The sequence below is a fragment of the Lepidochelys kempii genome, chromosome 1 (assembly GCF_965140285.1).
Source record: "Lepidochelys kempii isolate rLepKem1 chromosome 1, rLepKem1.hap1, whole genome shotgun sequence".
Classification (NCBI taxonomy): domain Eukaryota; kingdom Metazoa; phylum Chordata; order Testudines; family Cheloniidae; genus Lepidochelys; species Lepidochelys kempii.
Genome location: NC_136380.1, coordinates 346,530,241 through 346,550,911, shown reverse-complemented (window position 1 = coordinate 346,550,911; position 20,671 = coordinate 346,530,241). Strand labels below are relative to the sequence as shown.

The following is a 20,671-nucleotide window of genomic DNA, read 5'->3' as shown; positions in this document are numbered from 1 at the left end:
TCTATTACTTTCTATGCCAAAACCTATGTGAGTAGATGTACCATTTGTGTTTAACTTTGAACTGCTTATTTCTTTCCGTTCTCTTTTTTTGTCCCATAGGTGTTTCAGTGGACTCCTAATACCATAAACTAGTCAGCACCAAGCACAACGGGTTCCTGGTCAATGACTAAAGCTCCTAGGTGCTACAGTAATATAAATAAAAAACCCCTTCCAAAAACAAGGCCCTTCTTGTTTTTATTTCTTTTGAGTTTTGATAATGAAGATCTTGTAAAGCCTCTCTTGTTTCCCTGTAATTTTATTAATTTGATCATAGAAATCTAGGGCTGGAAGAGATCTTGACAGGTCATCTAGTCCAATGGTTTTCAACCTTTTTTGGACCAGGACCCATTTGTAAACACTTGTGGCCAATCCCGACCCAATAAATAGCTTAAGTAGAAAACACATGAGTATTTTGGCCCCAAAATACTTTTTACCCACTACATGTAATAACAACAATAGTAATAAGTTAAAGAAGATCAACAGTCAAAATTAAAGGCAGAAATCAACAACAGGAACAGATTAACAACAGTATAATAAATCCTAGGTTCCATTTAATGAGAAACCCGAGCTTGCTGCCTTAGACAAATTAGAGGATTGGGCCAAAAGAAATCTGATGAGGTTCAACAAGGACAAGTGCAGAGTCCTGCACTTAGGACGAAAGAATCCCATGCACCGCTACAGACTAGGGACCAAATGGCTCGGCAGCAGTTCTGCAGAAAAGAACCTAGGGGTTACAGTGGACAAGAAGCTGGATATGAGTCAACAGTGTGCCCTTGTTGCCAAGAAGGCCAATGGCATTTTGGGATGTATACGTAGGGGCATTGCCAGCAGATCGAGGGACGTGATCGTTCCCCTCTATTTGACATTGGTGAGGCCTCATCTGGAGTACTGTGTCCAGTTTTGGGCCCCAAACTACAAGAAGGATGTGGAAAAATTGGAAAGAGTCCAGCAGAGGGCAACAAAAATGATTAGGGAACTGGAACACATGACTTATGAGGAGAGGCTGAGGGAACTGGGATTGTTTAGTGTGCGGAAGAGAAGAATGAGAGGGGATTTGATAGCTGCTTTCAACTACCTGAAAGGGGGGTCCAAAGAGGATGGCTCTAGATTGTTCTCAGTGGTAGCAGATGACAGAACAAGGAGTAATGGTCTCAAGTTGCAGTGGGGGAGGTTTAGGCTGGATATTAGGAAAAACTTTTTCACTAGGAGGTGGTGAAACACTGGAATGCGTTACCTTCGGAGGTGGTGGAATCTCCTTCCTTAGAAGTTTTTTAGGTCAGTCTTGCCAAAGCCTTGGCTGGGATGATTTAGTTGGGGATTGGTCCTGCTTTGAGCAGGGGGTTGGACTAGATGACCTCCTGAGGTCCCTTCCAACCCTGATATTCTATGATTCTATGCTCTTTGATGAGTTTAATCAAAGTTTGGTGTAATTTTAGTCAGCACAATCCAAAGGTCATGTTCAACATCCAGTCTCTTTCTGCTTTTGTTCTTCAGTTGAGTCAGGGCAGAGAATTCAGTTTCTCACAAGTATGTTATACTGACAGGCAAAATTACTATAATAGCCTGGCAAGCAAGAGCAGGATATTCCAACAGCAACACTGCACCAAAACTGGGGAAGGCTCATTTCAGTATATTTTCTCTGTAGACTGCGATCACAAGATAACTCGACCAGCTGAGATTCTTCCTCCATAGTAGACTAACATTTTCCAACACAACTCCAAATAGATCCATTTGGATAGTATCCATTAGTATCCATTCTTTTCCCTTGAGTTCTTTGTCTGGAAAGTAATCTCAGAATCTTTTGTGTAATTTAGTTAAATGATTACTGATTGTTTTCTTCAGTGCTTCCTGGCTAGCAGAATCTTTCCAATTTTTTGTTTCTAGACACTCATTACGAAACATGTCCATTCTATTATTTGAAACATGTTTGTTCACCAGAGAAAGTTTTTTTTTAATGCAACAATTTTATCAGTTTGCTCAAAGCGATCGTGCCCTCTTCCGTGTGAAGATGGATTCAAATAATTTGGATAATCAAATATATCTGCCATATATGCAACATGAGGAAGCCATGTGTCATTACTGAAGTGCTTTGCCAGGTGAGATTTTTTTTTCTTCCAAAAAAAAAAAAAAAAAAGCTGCCAACTCACTTTTAAGTTCAAATTCACGAGACAACACTTTGCCATGGGACATCCAGCGAACCTCAGCATCGTAAAGCAGATGTAATGTGCACTGCCCATTTCCTGACAGAAAACTTGAAAGCATCATGAATTCTTGGCATATTGTTTGATGTAATTCACAATTTTGACAACATCTTTAAGAGTTTTGTGACGCTCAGGTACCATGTCTTTAGCTGATAATGCCTCCCTGTGCAGGAAACAGTGGTTCCACATTGCACTGGGTTCTTTCAAAAAGATTATCTGAATAACTTCTGAATGTTTCCCTGTCTTTGAAGCAGCTCCATCAGTTGTAACACCAATACACTTCGACCAGCTCAATCCCACCGACTCCAAGTAATCATCCAATGCAACAAATATATCAGCAGCAGTAGTAGAAGTAGGCAAATCCACACTAAACAAGTACTGGATAGGGTAACTAGCTTTGTGGATGGGGGGAAGCAGTAGATGTGGTATATCTTGACTTTAGTAAGGCTTGTGATACTGTCTCACATGACCTTCTCATAAACAAACTAGGGAAATGCAACCTAGATGGAGCTATAAGGTGGGTGCAGAACTGGTTGGAAAACCATTCCCAGAGAGTAGTTATGAATGGTTCAAAGTCAAGCTGGAAGGGCATATCAAGTGGGGTCCCATAGGGATCAGTTCTGGGTCTGGGTCTGTTCAATATCTTCATCCATGATTTAGATAATGTCATAGACAGTACACTTATAAAGTTTGCAGACAATACCAAGCTGGGAGGGGTTGCAAGTGCTTTAGAGGATAAATGTAAAACTCAAAATGATCTGGACAAACTGGAGAAATGGTCTGAAGTAAATAGGATGAAATTCAATAAAGGACAAAGGCAAAATATTCCACTTAGGAAGGAACAATCAGTTCCACACATACAAAATGGGAAATGACTGCCTAGGAAAGAGTACTGCAGAAACAATCTGGTGGTCATAGTGGATGACAAGTTAAATATGAGTCAACAGTGTAGCACTGTTGCAAAAAAAGCAAACATCGTTCTGGGATGTATTAGCAGGAGTGTTGTAAGCAAGACACGAGAAGTAATTCTTCCGCTCTACTCTGCACTGATAAGGCCTCAACTGGAATATTATGTCTAGTTCTGGGCGCCACATTTCAGGAAAGATGTGGACAAATTAGAGGAAGTCCAGAGAATAGCAACAAAAATGATTTGACGGTCTAGAAAACATTACCTACAAGGGATGACTAAAAAAAATGGGTTTGTTTAGTCTAGAGAAGAGTAGACTGAGAAGGGACATGATAACAGTTTTCAAGTACATAAAAGGTTGTTACAAGGAAAAGGGAGAAAAATTGTTCTCCTTAGTCTCTGAGGATAGGACAAGAAGCAATGGGCTTAAATTGCAGCAAAATGGCTTAGGTTGGAGATTAGGAAAAACTTCCTAGCTGTCAGGGTGATTAGGCACTGGAACAAATAGCCTTGGGAGCTTGTGGAATCTCCATGATTGGGGATTTTTAAGAGCGGGTTAGACAAACACCTGTCAGGGATGGTCTAGATAATACTTAGTACTGCCTTGTGTGTAGGGGACTGGACTCTCGAGGTCCCTTCCCATCCTACGATTCTATGATTCTTGAAAATCACTTTCCCACATGTGCCTCACAAAAACCAGCAAGATATGTATCAAATCGCACTCTGTATCAGTCTGTAAACAGTCACGTACTGAAAGACTATCAGCTGTTTGCAGTTTGAGGTCTTCTAAGATATCGCAGATTCTTCTCTGTATTGTATCACTGGAGAGAGGGATTGTTTTTAATTTTTTTGCAGCCGACTCACCCAATAATTCAGTGCACATGTCAATAGCAGAAGGTAAAATTAACTTCTCAGTGACCGTGTGAGCTTTTTTACATTTCACAATGCAGTGCACAAAAAGGTAAGAAGCATGCGATGCTTGCTCCCAGATAGTAGATACACATTCAAGTGTTTTTTGTGACATTTCCAAATCTTTCCTTTTTTGTTTAAAAAAATCAAGAGGCTTGTCTTTATAGCTAGAGTGCTTTGTCTAGAAATGCCTATGTAACTTTGATGGTTTTAGGCTTTCATTTGCTAACAGTTCAAGCAGATGACACACTGTGGCCTGTGTTCATCATTTCGGTCCTCAATAAATGAAAACCCAAGCTTTAAGTAAACAGGGTCGTACCTATGATTATTTTTCTTCTTAGGCTGTGATGAATTCCTGCTATCACTTGTACTTGCAGTTGCAACAGAACAGGTTTAAAATGTATCCATTTCACTGACTAAAGACTCACTTTGTGATTAAAATGCACACTCGTCACTGAAAGTTCTACATGGAACACTCATCTCCCATAACTTCCCGCTTTGCATTCGATTGTCTAATTTATGAGGCTACAAATGGGTCACAGAGGTAATGGATTCCATGATTTTATGTGACCTCTGTGACTTCAGCCCAGGGTGGCAAGGCTCTGGGCTCTCGCCCGCCCATGGGATGGCTCCAGACAGCCACGACCCTTTCCTACATTCTTGCGACCCGCTTTTGGGTCATAACCCCCACGCTGACGCAGGACCTTGACCATCCCTGAGATGTTTGTCTAACCTGTACTTAAAAACCTCCAATAATGGGGATTCTACAACCTCCCTAGGTAACCTATTCCTTACTTAACTTATATTTGGACAGTTTTCCTAATATCTAACCTAAATCTTCCTTTCTGAAAATTAAGCCCAATACTTCTTGTCCTATGTTCAGTGGACACGGAGAACAATTGATCCCTGTCCTCTTTATAACAGCACTTAAAATATTTAAAAACTGTTATCAGGTCCCTCCTCAGTCTTCTTTTCTCAAAACTAAACATGCCCAGGTTTTTTTAAACTTTTCCTCATGAGTCAGACTTTCTAAACTTTTCATCATTTTTGTTGATTTTCTCTGGACTTTCTCCAATTTGTCCACATCTTTCTTAAAGAGTGGTGCCTAAAACTGAATACAGTACTCCAGCTGAGTCCTCACCAATGCTGAGCAGAGCAGGACAATTACTTCCTGGGTCTTACATACAACCCTCCTATTAATACACTCCTGAATAAATAAATATCTAAGTCAAAGGGGAGAGATTTTTTTTTCCCCTGTACTGAGATCTTAGATTTAATGTGGAATAAATTCTTTTCTTTAATACAACTGAGTTATAAACCACTAAGAAATTAAGTTTATAATGCAGAGGCTGACAGATCCTTAACTGTAGCAGCACTAGTGTGTACCACTACTTTATCAGTGAACTATGGCAAATGAGAACAGTGTGGTGCACATGGACCCTATAAAACTTTAACTTCAAAGGCTTGATTTTCTCAAAGATATTACAAACATATCCAGCTTTAAAGGACATTCCTGAGCACAAACCAGATGGTCTCAGTGTCCAATTTCATTTTATTTATTTTTTGAAAGACTTTTACCCATTACAACTTTTTTAATTGCAAGGCCATGTTCACATTTGAACTGCCAGGATACCTTACACAAAATACATTTTTAATGAGTGGACTGTTTGAAATTTAAAACAGTAAGCCATAAAATTGCTGAAATCTCCACTGAATAATTAAAATACAACTTTGCTTTGTAGTTGCAATGTTCTGCTCTGTTAAAATTCTCTCTCTCCTTTTTTCTCATACATAAAACTTTTGAGGAATAATACATATAAAAAACAATGCTTTTGGAAATCAGACAGTGCTTGGAAAATTCGGGCCAGTTTTCAATTAGTTATAATTTCCAAGCTGGTCTCTCAAAGCACTCATTGTGCACGATTTTTCCAATCTTGTAACCATCACAGCTTTTCTGTCAAAAAGTCCTTTGGACTTGCTAGTCATGTGACTTAATCTAGCATTATAAAATATTACAAACACCCAGCAGATCTTCACATTATAGGACTTGAGTTGAAGGAGGTGCCTATTATATAATATCACTGATACTCAGTCTAGGGTTCTGTGGTGCTGGGCATCCAAAGAACTAATTCCGCTTCTACATTGTCAACTATTATATATGCACTTAAGGCTCTATTCTTATGACTTATTACATTAGTACCCAGAGGCCCCATTGTGTTAGGTGCTGTACATATACATAGTAATGTATATAGATACATACATAGTCCCTGCCCTGAGGAACTTATAGTTTAAAATAAGGCAAAATGCAACAAGTGAGCACCAGTAACACATGGCTACACAGATTACTGCAATGTGTACTATATAGCACTACCTTTGAAAGGTAGAAGTTACAGCTGGTGAAGAATGAAGGAGGCCCATTTGCTTTGTCAGAATTAGCTACAAAAAGATTATTACACTGGTCCAGCTACCTTGAAATTTAGACTCTACAGCTGGTGAAGAATGGAGGATTCCCACTTTGTCGGCATTAGTCACAGAAAGCATATTGTAATAGTTCAGTAATTACACTGGCATCCTATTCACTTCTGGATGCAATATGTAGGTGCCCTGTATAGATGCACCCTAACACTTTTGTAGTGGGGTGTGGCAGGCTGGCAGTTTCTTGAAATATCCTGAATGAACTTTACTGAATTAAGTTAAACCTTACAGAGTTAGTTTTAACATCTTTGGAGTTCATTGTATTAAAAATGCAATTGTGTATGTGTTATTGTGGAACTGTATGTATTTCCATGGGAAAGGTAAATAGGAGAAGAGCAGGGGGTGATTAGGCAAATTCACTCAGGTTGTAACATCTCCAGAGAAACCACCCCCATGGCAAAGTATACACACACTATTTCCAACTGGATTCTCCAGAGACTGACAGATAAGGAAAGAATTTTTGGACAAATAGGCTGGTCTTAAACTGGCTCATGGCCTTCTTCCCGATTCAGAAAATGGACAGGACCCCTGGTCCATGGAGGGTCCCAATCCTCAGGGTAGGGATTGAAGGACTGGGTCCTCCAGAACCCATGATAGGCTTGGGGTTATTTGGCAACCTTTTGGAATGCATGTAAGTTTTTTTATTGTTTTAGTATATTTTCTCTGTAATGTTTTGTACCTTAAGACTAAAGTAGGCTTGCCTAGGAAGTGCTGTGTGATAACATATCTGTTGACAATCAATCTCACTCTGAAGAGAAAGTAAGGGGGTGTCCTTGAGCAACCTGTCTGTGCTGGGAAATACACAGTGAAGGTAGGGAACTATGCAGCCTGGGAATACCCTGGTCCAAAGGGAGAGGGATGCGGGCCTCCATCCAGAAAGAAAATAGCTGGGGAGCTGGAAGCCAACAGTAGGTGCCCTTGCTGAACCTGAGGGGAAATACAAGTGCAGTTGCCCTGAACTGTGACACAGTAACATGAACTAAAGGAAAAGTTCAGATGAATGGATGGATGGACAGACAGATAAAAGGAGCAGTAAAAAGGTGCTGATTTTGCTTTGCAGTTCACTTTTAAAAGAATCTTGATAATTTATATAGCATATTAAAAAATAAGGAGATATTATATGATGACCTCAGACAGCCTAGATCTAGTAGGAGACAGAACGCCTTGCAATGACCATTTAACAGTCTTCTGTAATATTTAACTTAAAAAAAAAAAAAAAAGCAACAATTTGAGCCATGACTGCACTCGATGGTCTCTTAAACTGATAAGAGTAAATTTACCTGTATCTGAAGAAATTGTTGAACTGTCTGCAGATCCTGTGAGAAAGTTCCCGCTTTCCACAGGCCATGGGTCCAACTAATATTAACATGGGGTAGGGAGCATCAAGACTAGGCAAAGTGCTGCAAGGAGGAAAAACAAACAAGGCATATCATAAATATAAAGGGAAGGGTAAACCCCTTTAAAATCCCTCCTGGCCAGAGGAAAAATCCTCTCACCTGTAAAAAGTTAAGAAGCTAAAGGTAACCTCACTGGCACCTGACCAAAATGACCAATGAGGAGACAAGATACTTTCAAAAGCTAGGAGGAGGGAGAGGAACAAAGGGTCTGTGTCTGTTGGTATGCTGCTGTTGCCGGGGATAGAACAGGAATGGAGTCTTAGAACTTTTAGTAAGTAATCTAGCTAGGTATGCGTTAGATTATGATTTCTTTAAATGGCTGAGAAAAGAATTGTGCTGAATAGAATGACTATTTCTGTCTGTGTGTCTTTTTTGTAACTTAAGGTTTTGCCTAGAGGGATTCTCTATGATTTGAATCTAATTACCCTGTAAGGTACCTACCATCCTGATTTTACAGGGGTGATTCCTTTATTCCTATTTACTTCTATTTCTATTAAAAGTCTTCTTGTAAAAAAACTGAATGCTTTTTCATTGTTCTCAGATCCAAGGGTTTGGGTCTGTGGTCACCTCTGCAAATTGGTGATGATTTTTACCAAACCTTTCCCAGGAAGTGGGGTGCAAGGGCTGGGAGGATTTTGGGGGGAAAGACGTGTCCAAACTACGTTTCCCAGTAAACCCAATTAGAGTTTGGTGGTGGCAGTGGTTATTCCAAGGACAAAGGATAAAATTAATTTGTACCTTGGGGAAGTTTTAACCTAAGCTGGTAAAAGTAAGCTTAGGAGGTTTTCATGCAGGTCCCCACATCTGTACCCTAGAGTTCAGAGTGGTGGAGGAACCTTGAAAAGGCACTATTACACTTCCTACAATGGACACTTGTACTGGCATCATATAGGTCTTTGGGAACAGCATATCATCAAGGGAACTGATCTAATCTAATGTATGGGGGAGAGGGGAGTGGGAAACCTATCTGGCTTCAAGACTGAGCTTGATAAATTTATGGAGTGGATGGCATGATGAGACTACCTTCAATGGCATGTAGTCGATTTGCGAAGGCTAGCAACAACTATCTCCAATGGCCAGTGATGGGACACTAGATGGGGAGGGCTCTGAGTTACTACAGAGAATTCTTTCTCAGTGTCTGGTTGATGGGTCTTGCCCACATGCTCAGGGTCCGACTGCCATATTTGGAGTCGGGAAGGAATTTTTCTCCGGATCAGATTGACAGAGACCCTGGTAGTTTTTCACCTTCCTCTTCAGCATGGAGCATGGCTCACTTGCAGGTTTAAACTAGTGTAAATGGTGGTTTCTCTGTTACTTGAAGTTTTTAAACCATGATTTGAGGACTTCAGTAAATCAGCCAGAGGTTAGGGGTCTATTACAGGAGTAGGTGAGTGAGGTTCTGTGGCCTGCAACATTCAGGAGGTCAGACTAGATGATCATGATGTTACCTTCTGACCTTAAAATCTATGAGTCTATACTATTCATGTCATTCACCGCATAGACAAAGAAAGCAATGGAAAATCAAGTGTGTGCATTTATGCATGATTTAAACATGAAAAGAGCACAAAATATTTCCTTAAAAAATCCCATAGCATTTTTTGCAAAAAGAAGGATGTTAAACCTGGTGTATCCTGCTCAGATTGTAACTTGGACTTACCATCTTTTCTGAAATTCCCTCTGCAGTTACAGTTGCTGTGGACTGTTAAAGAGTTGCCCAGCTCCACCTCAGACATGGCAACATTTCAATGGTGGGATAATTGAGTCTTGACCATATTTATGATCGATCCTGCAAACCTTTATAACTCTTGTGAAAGTAATCTCATTGACTTGAAGGGTTTGCAGGATCAAGGTGATAGTTTGCAAAGTGCTCTACAAATGGGATGAAAGACACTAAGGATTATGGGCCCAATCGTGCGTAGCATGAAGCACCCTTAATTCCCACTGACCGAAGCACCCTGCAGGATAGGATGCAAAGTGTTTGCAGAAACACAGAGGCCTAACTTTAGGTGCCCATTTTTACAAAATCTTAGCCTAAATCCATATTAAGTGGCTTGATTTTCAGAAGTCCTGAGCATTCAGCAGCTCCCTTTAAAGTCAATGGGCATTTGTGGGTGCTCTGCACTTTTGAAAGTGAGGCCTCTTATTAGGTGCCTACATATGGAATGTAAATTTAGACATTTTGTTTTTGAAAATCTTACCAGAGACGTTAAGATTATGTCATTTGATGTAACAAACACCAGCTGAAATAATTTTTAAAAACCCCACCTTTTTGGGAAATTAATAAACGGCTTGACCCATTTACATTTTCTTTTAAAGAAAACAGATCACATCTAGGTTCCAAACTTCAGACTAATATAATTTAAAAGAGCTAACTATAAATAACCGAAAAACAGAGTGTATAATGGAAACAGCAACAGAAGTAGATGATTAATCTATCTGAAGTAATGTTAGCTGCTGAGCATAAGTGAAGGGAAAAAATTAGATAATTCAGAGTAATGGCTTCTCTCCTGCATCAGCTCACACCAGCAAAACAGTTCTCTCTGTCTAGGTACTGATATAGTACCATACTCTCTCTGTGCCTCTAAAGCATTAATAAATTTCATCATCACAACACTCCTGTGAGGTAGGGATGTTCTACCCTCACTTTACAGATGAGAAACAGAGACACAGATTAGATTTAAGTGACTTGCCCAAGGTCACAGAGGGATTCTGTGGCTAAACTGAGAACTGAACTGAGGTCACCTGCATCCCAGTCTAGTGCCCTGTTCTCTAGATCAGTGTTTCTCAATGACCGGTCTGTGGACTGGCACCAGTTCCTGAGATCTCCCTGACACAGTTTAGGAAGGCAGCAAGCCAGATCCTGGTGTCAAAAAAGGTTGAGACATGCTGCTCTAGACTACCCTTACATCCTTGGGTTAGGATGCCAGTAGAATCCCTCAATAGAAGAAGAGGTTACTCACCTTGTGCAGTAACTGGAGTTCTTCAAGATGTCTTTCCCTATGGGTGCTCCACTTCAGGTACATTTGACCCTGCATCTTTAATCAGATTTTTTGGTAGCAGTGCCCATTTGGCCCACACACATGCCCTACACATCCTCATGCCCTGCACTGAGGCTACATAAGACTGCACAGTGAACGGCCCTCAGTTCCTTCCTCATTGCAAAGTCCCACAAGGGAGATTCCGAAGCTGAGGGGAAGAGGGCAGGTAGTAGAGTATCCACAGAGACACACATCTCAAAGAACTCCAGTTATTACATAAGGTGAGTAACCTTCTCCTTCTTCTTTAAGCAGTGTCCCTATGGGTGCTCCACTTCAAGTGACTCCTGAGCAGTATCCCCTTACAGAGGAGGGAGCTTTAGAGCAGAGTCCAGTACTGAAAAGAGAGCTGTGTTGTGAACTGCAGCACCTATCTAATGGCATGAATCAGAACACAAAGGTTAGAGAAAGTATGCACAGAGATTCATGTTGCAGCTCTGCAGATTTCATCATCTTTGGGACATTTGGAACGGCTTTGAGTAAAGCCAATCTGTAGACTGTGACTCTGTAGAATGTGCTATCATGCTAGGGGGAGGCTGAATGTCAGCCAAGTCATAACGAGCAATAATACACCCAGAAATCCATGTTGAAAATCATTGCAATGGAGATTGTGGATCCCTTGTATCTGTTAAAAGAAAAGGAGTACTTGTGGCACCTTAGAGACTAACCAATTTATTTGAGCATAGGCATCCGATGAAGTGAGCTGTAGCTCACGAAAGCGTATGCTCAAATAAATTGGTTAGTCTCTAAGGTGCCACAAGTACTCCTTTTCTTTTTGCGAATAAAGACTAACACGGCTGCTACTCTGAAACCTTGGATCTGTTGAAATTCAGAAGGTATTTTAGGTAAAAACTTAGGAAACGGTTGTAATGAGACCTTTTCATTGGAGAACATTGTACCTGGAGAGTCTGCCATTAAGGCCCCAGTTCCCTAACCCTCCAGGCAGAAGTGATAGCCACCACTCATGGTGCATGGTATTCTAATTAGGCAATTAAGGGCAAGGTTCAAGTCCTAGATTGGAGTAGAGTCTCTAATTTTGGGGAAAAGATTAATTAGAGCTCTTAGAAATCTTGACATAGGATAAGTGAAAACTGAAAAACCCTCTACTGATGAATGAAAGGCAGTTATAGCTTCCAAGTTAATTTTGATAGAGGTCATAGAAAGCCCTGATCTTTTCAATTCCAACAGGTAGTCTAGGACAATGGAAAGCAAAGAGCAGCAGGAGAAACTTGTTGACAGGTACATTAAAGATTATCTCTTTCATTTTTGAAGGTAAATGCATCTCATAGACTGCTTCCTGCTGTTTACCAATACCAGTTGTACATCTGATGAACAAGAAGACTCTTACCCACAAAACCATTAAGGCGCCATGCTTGGAGCTGCAGAACATCCAGGTTGGGATGAACTGTCTGACCGACATCCTGAGACATCTCACGGGGACTGGTCAGAAGCCACCAAGGTGGGTGAGAGGTAAGTTGAAGGAGGTAAGGATACTAGACTTGTCTAGGCCAGTTGGTACAATCAGAATGACTTTGGCCTTGTCCTCCTTGATCTTGCTGAGGACTTTCAAGAGCAACGGCATTGGTAGGTATGCATAAAGGAGACACTTCACCCATGAGATGAGGAAGACCTCTCTTGGTGATTGGGGATCAAGTCCCCCTCTCCAACAGAAACTGTTTCATTTTGCATTGGCTGCAGTGGCACAGATTGACTTCTAGACACCCTCAAGTTAGAAATATGTTGTGGAGGGACCTAAGAATCCAACTCCCATTTGTAACTCTGGAAGAAGCATCTTCTGAGGTTGTTGTTGGTGGTGTTCTGAATGCTCAGAAGATAAGCTGCTGTGATGAATATCCAGCTGGCTATGTGCCAGTTCAGGAATTTCATCAATTCAGCACAGAGTGATGGGGAACATGCCCCATCCTGATGATTGATGTAGACCAGGCAGGCCACGTTGTCTGTCATGATCTTGATGGATTTGGCTCTGATCAATGGGAGGAAGTGGGAGCAAGTCCTCCTGACTGCTCTCAGTTCCAGAATGTTTATGTGCAGAAGACACTCTTAGGAAGGTAAACTTTGCCTGTTATGGCATCTAGAAAGGCTTCTATAAAATCTCTCTGTTGAACTGCAGTCAAAACACACTTTTCAGGAGGGAACTGGAGGCCTAAGCTGTGGACCTTGTGGTTTGCAATACCGATAGGACCTCATGATAAGACTGACTTCTGACTACCCAGTCATTGAGATAAGGGAAGATGATTATCTCTATTTGACAAAGATGGGCAGATATGACCGACATAACCTTTGGGAATATCTTTGGGGCAAAGGAGAAGACAACAGGCAGCACACAGTAGTGGTTGTCATTGACAGGGGGGAGGGATAGCTCAGTGGTTTGAGCATTGGCCTGCTAAACCCAGGGTTGTGAGTTCAAAGCTTGAGGGGGCCATTTAGGGATCTGGGGCAAAAATTGGGGATTGGTCCTGCTTTGAGCAGGGGGTTGGACTAGATGACCTCCTGAGGTCCCTTCCAACCCTGATATTCGATGACTATGAAACAAAGAAACCTCTTGTGAGAAGGATGAATTACAATATGAAAGTGGATGCCTTGAAGGTCAAGAGTCGCAAACGAATCTCTGGAATCTGGGGAGGGAATTATAGCTGCTAGAGTCCCCATACTGGATTTTCTTATGTTTCACACAGCTGTTCAGATGTCTGAGATCTAATATTGGTTTCCATCCCCCATTCTTTTTGTGCACCACAAAGTACTTGGAGTAGAACTGCTCTCACTTGTGCTGTACTGGTACCAGTTCTACAGCCCCTAGACATAGAAGAGAGGCAACCTCCTGCCTGAGAAAATGATCATGAGATGGGTCCCTGAAAAGGGATGGGAAAGGGGGTTGGGAAGGAGGGACAGACGTAAACTGGGATTGGGAAGGAGGGACAGATGGTGTAACCAGATGTTATGGCCTCCAAAACCCATTTGTTGGATGTTACGTTCTCCCAAGCAGGTTGAAATTGGGATAGACCGTGTCCAAAGAGGGGAAGGAGGTTGGGATGGTGGAGCAATAAATCCTTGTTAAGAGGGTGGTTTAGACTGTGGACCAAGCCATCAAAACTTGTGCCTGGGTGACAAAGATGAGTGGGATGAGACAGCTATGGTAGTAGCTGGCATAACTAAGCATCTTGGCCAGTGGCTTGGGTGATCTATGGAAGGTAGAATAATAAGCTGGGTGAGATCTCTGTGCCATCTGAGACCTGCTAAACTTTTTTATATGCAGGCATATATATCCCGAGGGATCTAAGAGTAGTGCTTCAAGGTATGAAGCGTGTCATCTGTAGACTCCCAAAACCACTTACGGCCATAAAAACGAAGGTTCTAACCAATAGTCTGCACTTTTGTAGGGAAGCCCAACAGCTGAAGCCAAGCCACTCATCTCATCATGATGGTGGTGGAAATGGAACGGGCTGTGGTATCAGCTGGATTCAAGCAGGTCTGCAAGGATGTTCTTGCTAAAAGCTGACCTTCCTGTATGATGGCTTTGAATTGTTCATGTGCGCTTTTGGTTAATGTTCAATAAAGGTGTTAAATTTGTTATAATTCAGGAAGTCCCATTTGGACATGAGTGCTTGGTGATTCATTATCCTAAACTGTAATGTCACAGAGGAGTAGCTCTTGTGACCAGAAAGATCAAGATGCCTCTGGTCCTTACTATTCGGAGCAGCATTGACCTTTCATATTCATTCACTGCATCCACAACTAAGGAATTTGGTGTGGGGTATATAAATAAAAATTCCAAATCCTTGGAAGGAAGGTAATACTTTTTGTTGGCATGTAGGAGGTGCCATGGTGGGAGGTTAGCAGATCAGTGTGGCTGGCTCAAAGAGAGCCTTGTTAATTGGAAAAGCCACTTGCAACAAGGTTGAGGTTTGCAAAATATCTAGGAGTTTATAATGGGAGTCCTGAACTTCCTCAAAAGGAATTTGAAGCATGTCCACAACTCACTTCATCAGGTCCTGCAACTGACAAAACTCATCTGCCATGAAGGTAGAGGGGGCATCATAGCCTCATCAGGGGATGGAGATATTTGGATGAGGTTTCACCTCCTTATCAGCCCTTGCCTCCTGCTCCTCAAAGGTCTCTTGTACAAACTCTGTTTGATGAAGAGGGAGCAAAGGCACAGGGAAATGGAATTTCCTATGTTCCCTGCAGTTTGTACTCTGAGCCCTTAGAAACTGTTGGCAGTATAGTACCTAAGGGTCCCAGTAAGATTGCTGGAGAGAGTCATAGGGCATAGACAGAGATAGCTACCATTGGTCATCCCAGCTGGTTGAAAGTGGTGGAAGTTTATCCTCGCTTCTTTCAGTATGCAGAGGTGAATAAACACTCTTCAAATAGAGACTCTTGAACTGAAAACTGAGAATCCGAGTCAGAGTCCTCATGCACATTCTCTAAAGGAGGTGATAACTGATCTCCATGAATTATCAAAGTTGGAGAACCAGAAGGACTCAATGAGATGTGGGTATCAGGTGACCCAGATGATCTCTGTATCAAAAGGTGTACGATACCAGTAATCAGTGGATATTTCAGTTCATTAGAAACAGAGATCTCTTAAGTATCTGAACTCCTGTGATACCAAAGAACATAAGAGGTTGGTGTCAGTATGAGGCAGGTATCTGTCTTGAGGAATCAGCACCCCCAAGTAACATATTCACATGTTGCAGTCCAGGGCATAAGTACCAAGGGTACTGAAGGGTCAGGTAATGCTGAGTTCTTGCTAGTGTGGTTGTGACTACTGGAAGCAAAGGAGATCTTTGGAACCAGTGGTTTTTTTAGTAGTGGCCTTAGAAGCAGCCTCAAACTCTTCATGGTACCAGAAGCACTTGGAGCCTCAGCAGTGCTCCTTTTGGGGATGGTGGTCTTCCGTCACCGAGGCCTCTTTCACAGAGATTTAGCACTCCTGCTTTTCTTATCAGTTTCCATCAACTTCGAGTGCTAGAGTCTTGGTACTATAGGCACAGATGCAGACACCCCCACGGCGGTTTTTGGTGACAGGGATCCTGAAATGGCTGAGGTAGTCACCACCTTCTCCTTTATGTCCCTCGGTGACCAAGATCCTGAGGCAACTGGGATAGCAGGAAACTTACCCCTAAAAGCTCTTGGTGACCTGGATCTGTAGGTAGATGACGTATTAGCAGTCTCACTACTAGAAGCTCCAGGAGACTGAAATCCAGAGATATACAGGGCAGTCCATATAGGGGGGTTCTCAAAGCCCTGAGCCAAAGCTGGTTTTAAGGCTTGCTCCATCAAGAGAAGCCTGAATTTGATCTCCCTCTTCTGATGAGATCTTCTTTGAAATAAAGTACAGATCTTACATTTCAAGGGAATATGAGTATCCCCCAAACACTTTACACACACACACACACACACAGAGTGTCCATCACTAATCAGGATAGACTCCTTACAGGAAAGACGATGTTTAAAGACTGGGAATCCAGGCATACCCCAGAAATAGAGTCCAAAGTGACCAGACTAAATGGGGAAAACAAAGCAAAGGGAAACCATCTACAAATATAAACTATTTACAACTATAACTAACTAACTATGCTAAAGTATTAGTAGAAGGAGACATGCTAGAGACTTAGTCTCAGGCTGAAGGTGGTTGAGAAGGAACTGAGGATGGTTTGCCCACACAGCTCTATAAAGCTTCAGTGCAGGGCACGAGGATGTGTAGGACACATGTGCGGGCTGAATGGACACTGCCACCAAAAATCTCTGATCAAAGGCACAGGGCGCATGAGCACCCAAAGTGCTGCACCCTTAGGGACATAGCTTTTATCCTGATTTTAGACATATTTACACAACTGCCACAAAAATAATCTTTACAAAATACACCAAGACATTAAAAATGTCAATATGATAACAATATGCAAAATATTCTCTCTATATTTTTTACATCAAAAAGTTGCTACTGTGATGCATTCAGTTCAAGTCAAGAAACTCTCCCTTCCTTCACTGTTACTCCATGTTTTCATGTTGCCTTCCCCCTTTCTGCCATTTGCTGTCAGGAAGGGACCAGTTCAACACAGAACAAGCCCAACAGATGCCAGTGACAGCAATAACTATTACAGCCAGTGAGTGAATTATTAAAAAGGGACCATTTTAAATATGGGAATTCCATGAAATATGTTTAATAACTGGTGATTTCAGAATTTATCTACACACAGTACAGATGTTCTCATTACCCTCTCAAGGCCATGTCACATGGGACTAATGATGCCAACCCAGCATGTAAAGATAAAATCAGTTTCTTCAATAGATTTATAATATATCCCTTATAAATACATATAACACACAAGTACCTGATACAACCTGGTAAAATGCAGATTTCGCTCTATTGTCATCTCTTTTATAAAGTAGGGTCATATCATGTAACTATACAATATATAATTATTTGACATGACTACACTTAGAACTCTAATTTCTTTAAATACATTCCTGTTGCTAGACCACAGGAACATGTCCTCAAAGTCCCCATATTTACTATTTTATCAGAAGAACACATTACAATAAAGTCTTTAATTACACAGTCATACAATTTTCCCCCCACAACCTTGTAAGGAGTATCTTGTAAGGTGCGGTGCCCTCAGCTCATTCACTGTGTATTTTGCTACTTGTGGGCTTTGGCATTCAAAGTAATACACAGTTCTCAAAGATTCATAGATTTTAAGGTCCAAAGTGACCACTGTGATCATTTAGTCTGATCTCCTGTATAACACAGGCCATAAGACTTCAAGTCCAATAGCTGTGGTTGAGCCAGAACATATCTTTGGAAAAACATCCAATCTTAATTTTAAAATCTGCAGTAATGGAAAATCCACCACAATGCTTGTTAAGTTGTTCTAATGGTTAATTACCCTAGCTGTTAAAAAAAAAATTGTGCCTTATTTCTAATCTTAATTTCTCTAGCTTCAACTTCCAGCCTTTATACCTAACTCATACCTTTGTTTGCTAGACTGAAAAGCTCTCTGAGACAAAATTTCTTTTCCCCATGTACTTATATACAGTGACTTAGCCTTCATGTATATCTAAAGTTGTAGAAAAAAAATCACATATTATATTGTATTATTTAAATAGTAGAATGTTCTATAATTAAAGACAGTAGTGTATTGCCTATGCAGAAAGGGCATTGCACAATGTTAACGTTGACATTTCCTGATTGTTGAGTGTACAACTATTCAACTTTACAGTTCTTTACATAGTTTTTTAATGGAATTATTAATAATACAGTAAATAAAAATGTCCTGCATGTGATCTAAGGAGATTAATGCAAATGAACTATAAAAATGTGGCTACAAGGAGCATTTTCTAATTTAGAAAATTAGAAAAAAATCATCATTAGGAAGATTTCACTAATGAATGCAGTGCATGCTTTTCCAGCTGAGCACTGGCAGGCACTCAAAGCTTAATTAACATTATCGGTTGCCACCTTAAGTGCCAGACTATATGTTTATCTGTTTGTTTATACAGTACTTCTGACTCAATACAGAGGTTTACAGACATGTATATCTCCAGCACTGAACTCACATACATATCCATAAAGAAATACCTGAACTGGGCCTATGTCTGTGTTGGAAGGGATGCCAAACATGGATGCCTTCTGGAAAAACAATTGTGCTAGTCAAGAAATACTCAATTACAGCCCAATCTTACAAGATGCTAACTGCCTTTTTGCAGGCTGCTGGGCCCCTTGAAAGCAATCAGAGCCATGGAGACAATGCTCAGCAACTTTCAGGATCAGGTCCATAGAGAGGAAGCCATTCTAACTGTAGGAATCACAATGAGCGTCTTCTAAAAGAGTGCCCAGTTATGTGTTTAGGTACCCAAATTGGTGCTTAGGTGCTAAAGTAGGCTTTTGGGAACTTAAGTGGCGATAAGTGCCTAAATCTTGACCTTAATAATAATAAATGTGCATATCTACAGCACCTTTCATCTGAGTATTTCAAAGCACTTTACAAACATTCAAGAATTAAGAGATGGTGAGCCCAACATCCCTGGGAAATAGATAGTCCCATTTTAGAGATGGAAAATGAAGCAGAGAGAGGTCACACAGCAAGACAACAGCAATGCAGGGAACAGGACCAAGATCTGACTCCCAGTTCTGTGCTTTAACCTGTAGTCAACACCTTTTCCTTCCAAATGCAGAACTGGCCAGAATTCCATAAATGCAAGCTTGAAAATTTGGCTCTGGGCGTGTAAATTGTGCTCTGAGTTGCAAAGTAAAGCTATTTTGCTCACAATGGGATGCCAACAGTTTGAAGGGAAGAAGTAAATAGAGTAGAAAGAAGATAAATTTTAGAGCTCTCTTCTCCCTCTCGAGATTTTTAAATTGCCACTGGGTATTGATAGAGTGTTTGCATCTTTCATTTATGGTGCAAATGGCCATCTGCTTCAACAGATTGTTTAAAAGAAACAGAGCTGTGGGCAATCTGTCTCAGAGCTTCAAGGTGAGCAACTAACTTCATTTCATAATCAATTCAACCAAGCAGGATATGCCTAATTTCCAGGCTGACAACAGCAGACTGCAGAATGCCTACTCTTTGTTAGACTGATTTAATGGTGGAAGAGGGACAGACAAATGTCCCACTAAATATAACCACATATTCTGCTTTACCTGAGTGCCACCTACAGGACCAGATGTGAACTGAAGATCAGATTACCTGTCAAAGATCCTCTGTGGCTGAATCATGCTGTACATAATATGGGTCATGTGATCTTTAGCGGCAACTACTTCTGGAGGAGGATCATACTTGTTCACAGCAGCAACCTGTTTCCAGAGTTAGAGGCATAGGAAGGGAAAAGTGATGTCCTTGTTCTTACCTGCAATACCCTGAATAAAGTAGTCTGAATAATGATGGCTTCATATTTACAAGAGGCAATCATTATATCTTGCTTGTCTATGATTGCTCGACTAAAAAAAGCTTTTTGGGAAATTTAAATAGGTGGAAAGCACCCAAAACTAACTCATCATCTCTCTTAATTTATTCTATCTTTTCTTGGGTGGAGGGATAAGGCTAAGGGATGGGGGTCAGCTCATAAAGTACACACTCATTTTGTCTATATTTTCATTATTCATTACTTTTTCTGTTCTTAGTGCTGGTGAAAAATGCCAGAATGAAAGTCATAGAGACAGAAATCCTTCATTTATTCCCCAAAAAAGTGAAAGCTGGGGTACCACCAATGCAAGCTTCCCCCAAAATGGTCCTGAAAATGTACTTCAGCTTTGATCTAGGAGGGAGAGGTGAGGTCAGTCTCTGAGTCCATTCTATTCTTGGTCCATTCTGCTGAAACTTCTAATCATGTTACTGATCAGTGGATATTTTTTTATGTAGACAGCAGCCCATTAGGAAATAGATTAAGAGCCACTAACTTATTTCATACAGGCCACCAAACCAGAGCTATCAGATGGTAGCCCTTTTGGCTACTTCATCCCAGACAGATTTAAATCAGTGATCTAGACCCTGTCTACACTTGCTGGGGAATCATATTTGAAAAGAGTTCTAATATGGGTGACAAGGCTGGAGTGAAGGAGCTAAGGACCATTTTTAAAGGAAGTTTTCTGGCCAAGACTCCAACCTAGGCTAGCAAATTGTTAATCCTGATGATTCTAATATGGGTTTGGCCCATGCATTCTAGTCCCTTATACACAGGAAT

General features: G+C 41.0%; 1 protein-coding gene across 6 annotated transcripts in view; it reads right to left on the bottom strand.

Annotated features, from left to right (window-relative positions):
* LRGUK (leucine rich repeats and guanylate kinase domain containing) overlaps positions 1–20,671 on the bottom strand; it is an 80,736-nt gene that overhangs the window by 34,519 nt on the left and 25,546 nt on the right. For all 6 annotated transcript variants that reach the window (XM_073328869.2, XM_073328867.2, XM_073328868.2 and 3 more), the window contains exons 10-11: positions 19,678–19,784; positions 7,812–7,931 (exon numbers count right to left, since the gene is read on the bottom strand). In XM_073328869.2, coding sequence (XP_073184970.2) covers positions 7,812–7,931; positions 19,678–19,784 — 227 coding nt within the window. The remainder of the gene's footprint in view (positions 1–7,811; positions 7,932–19,677; positions 19,785–20,671) is intronic.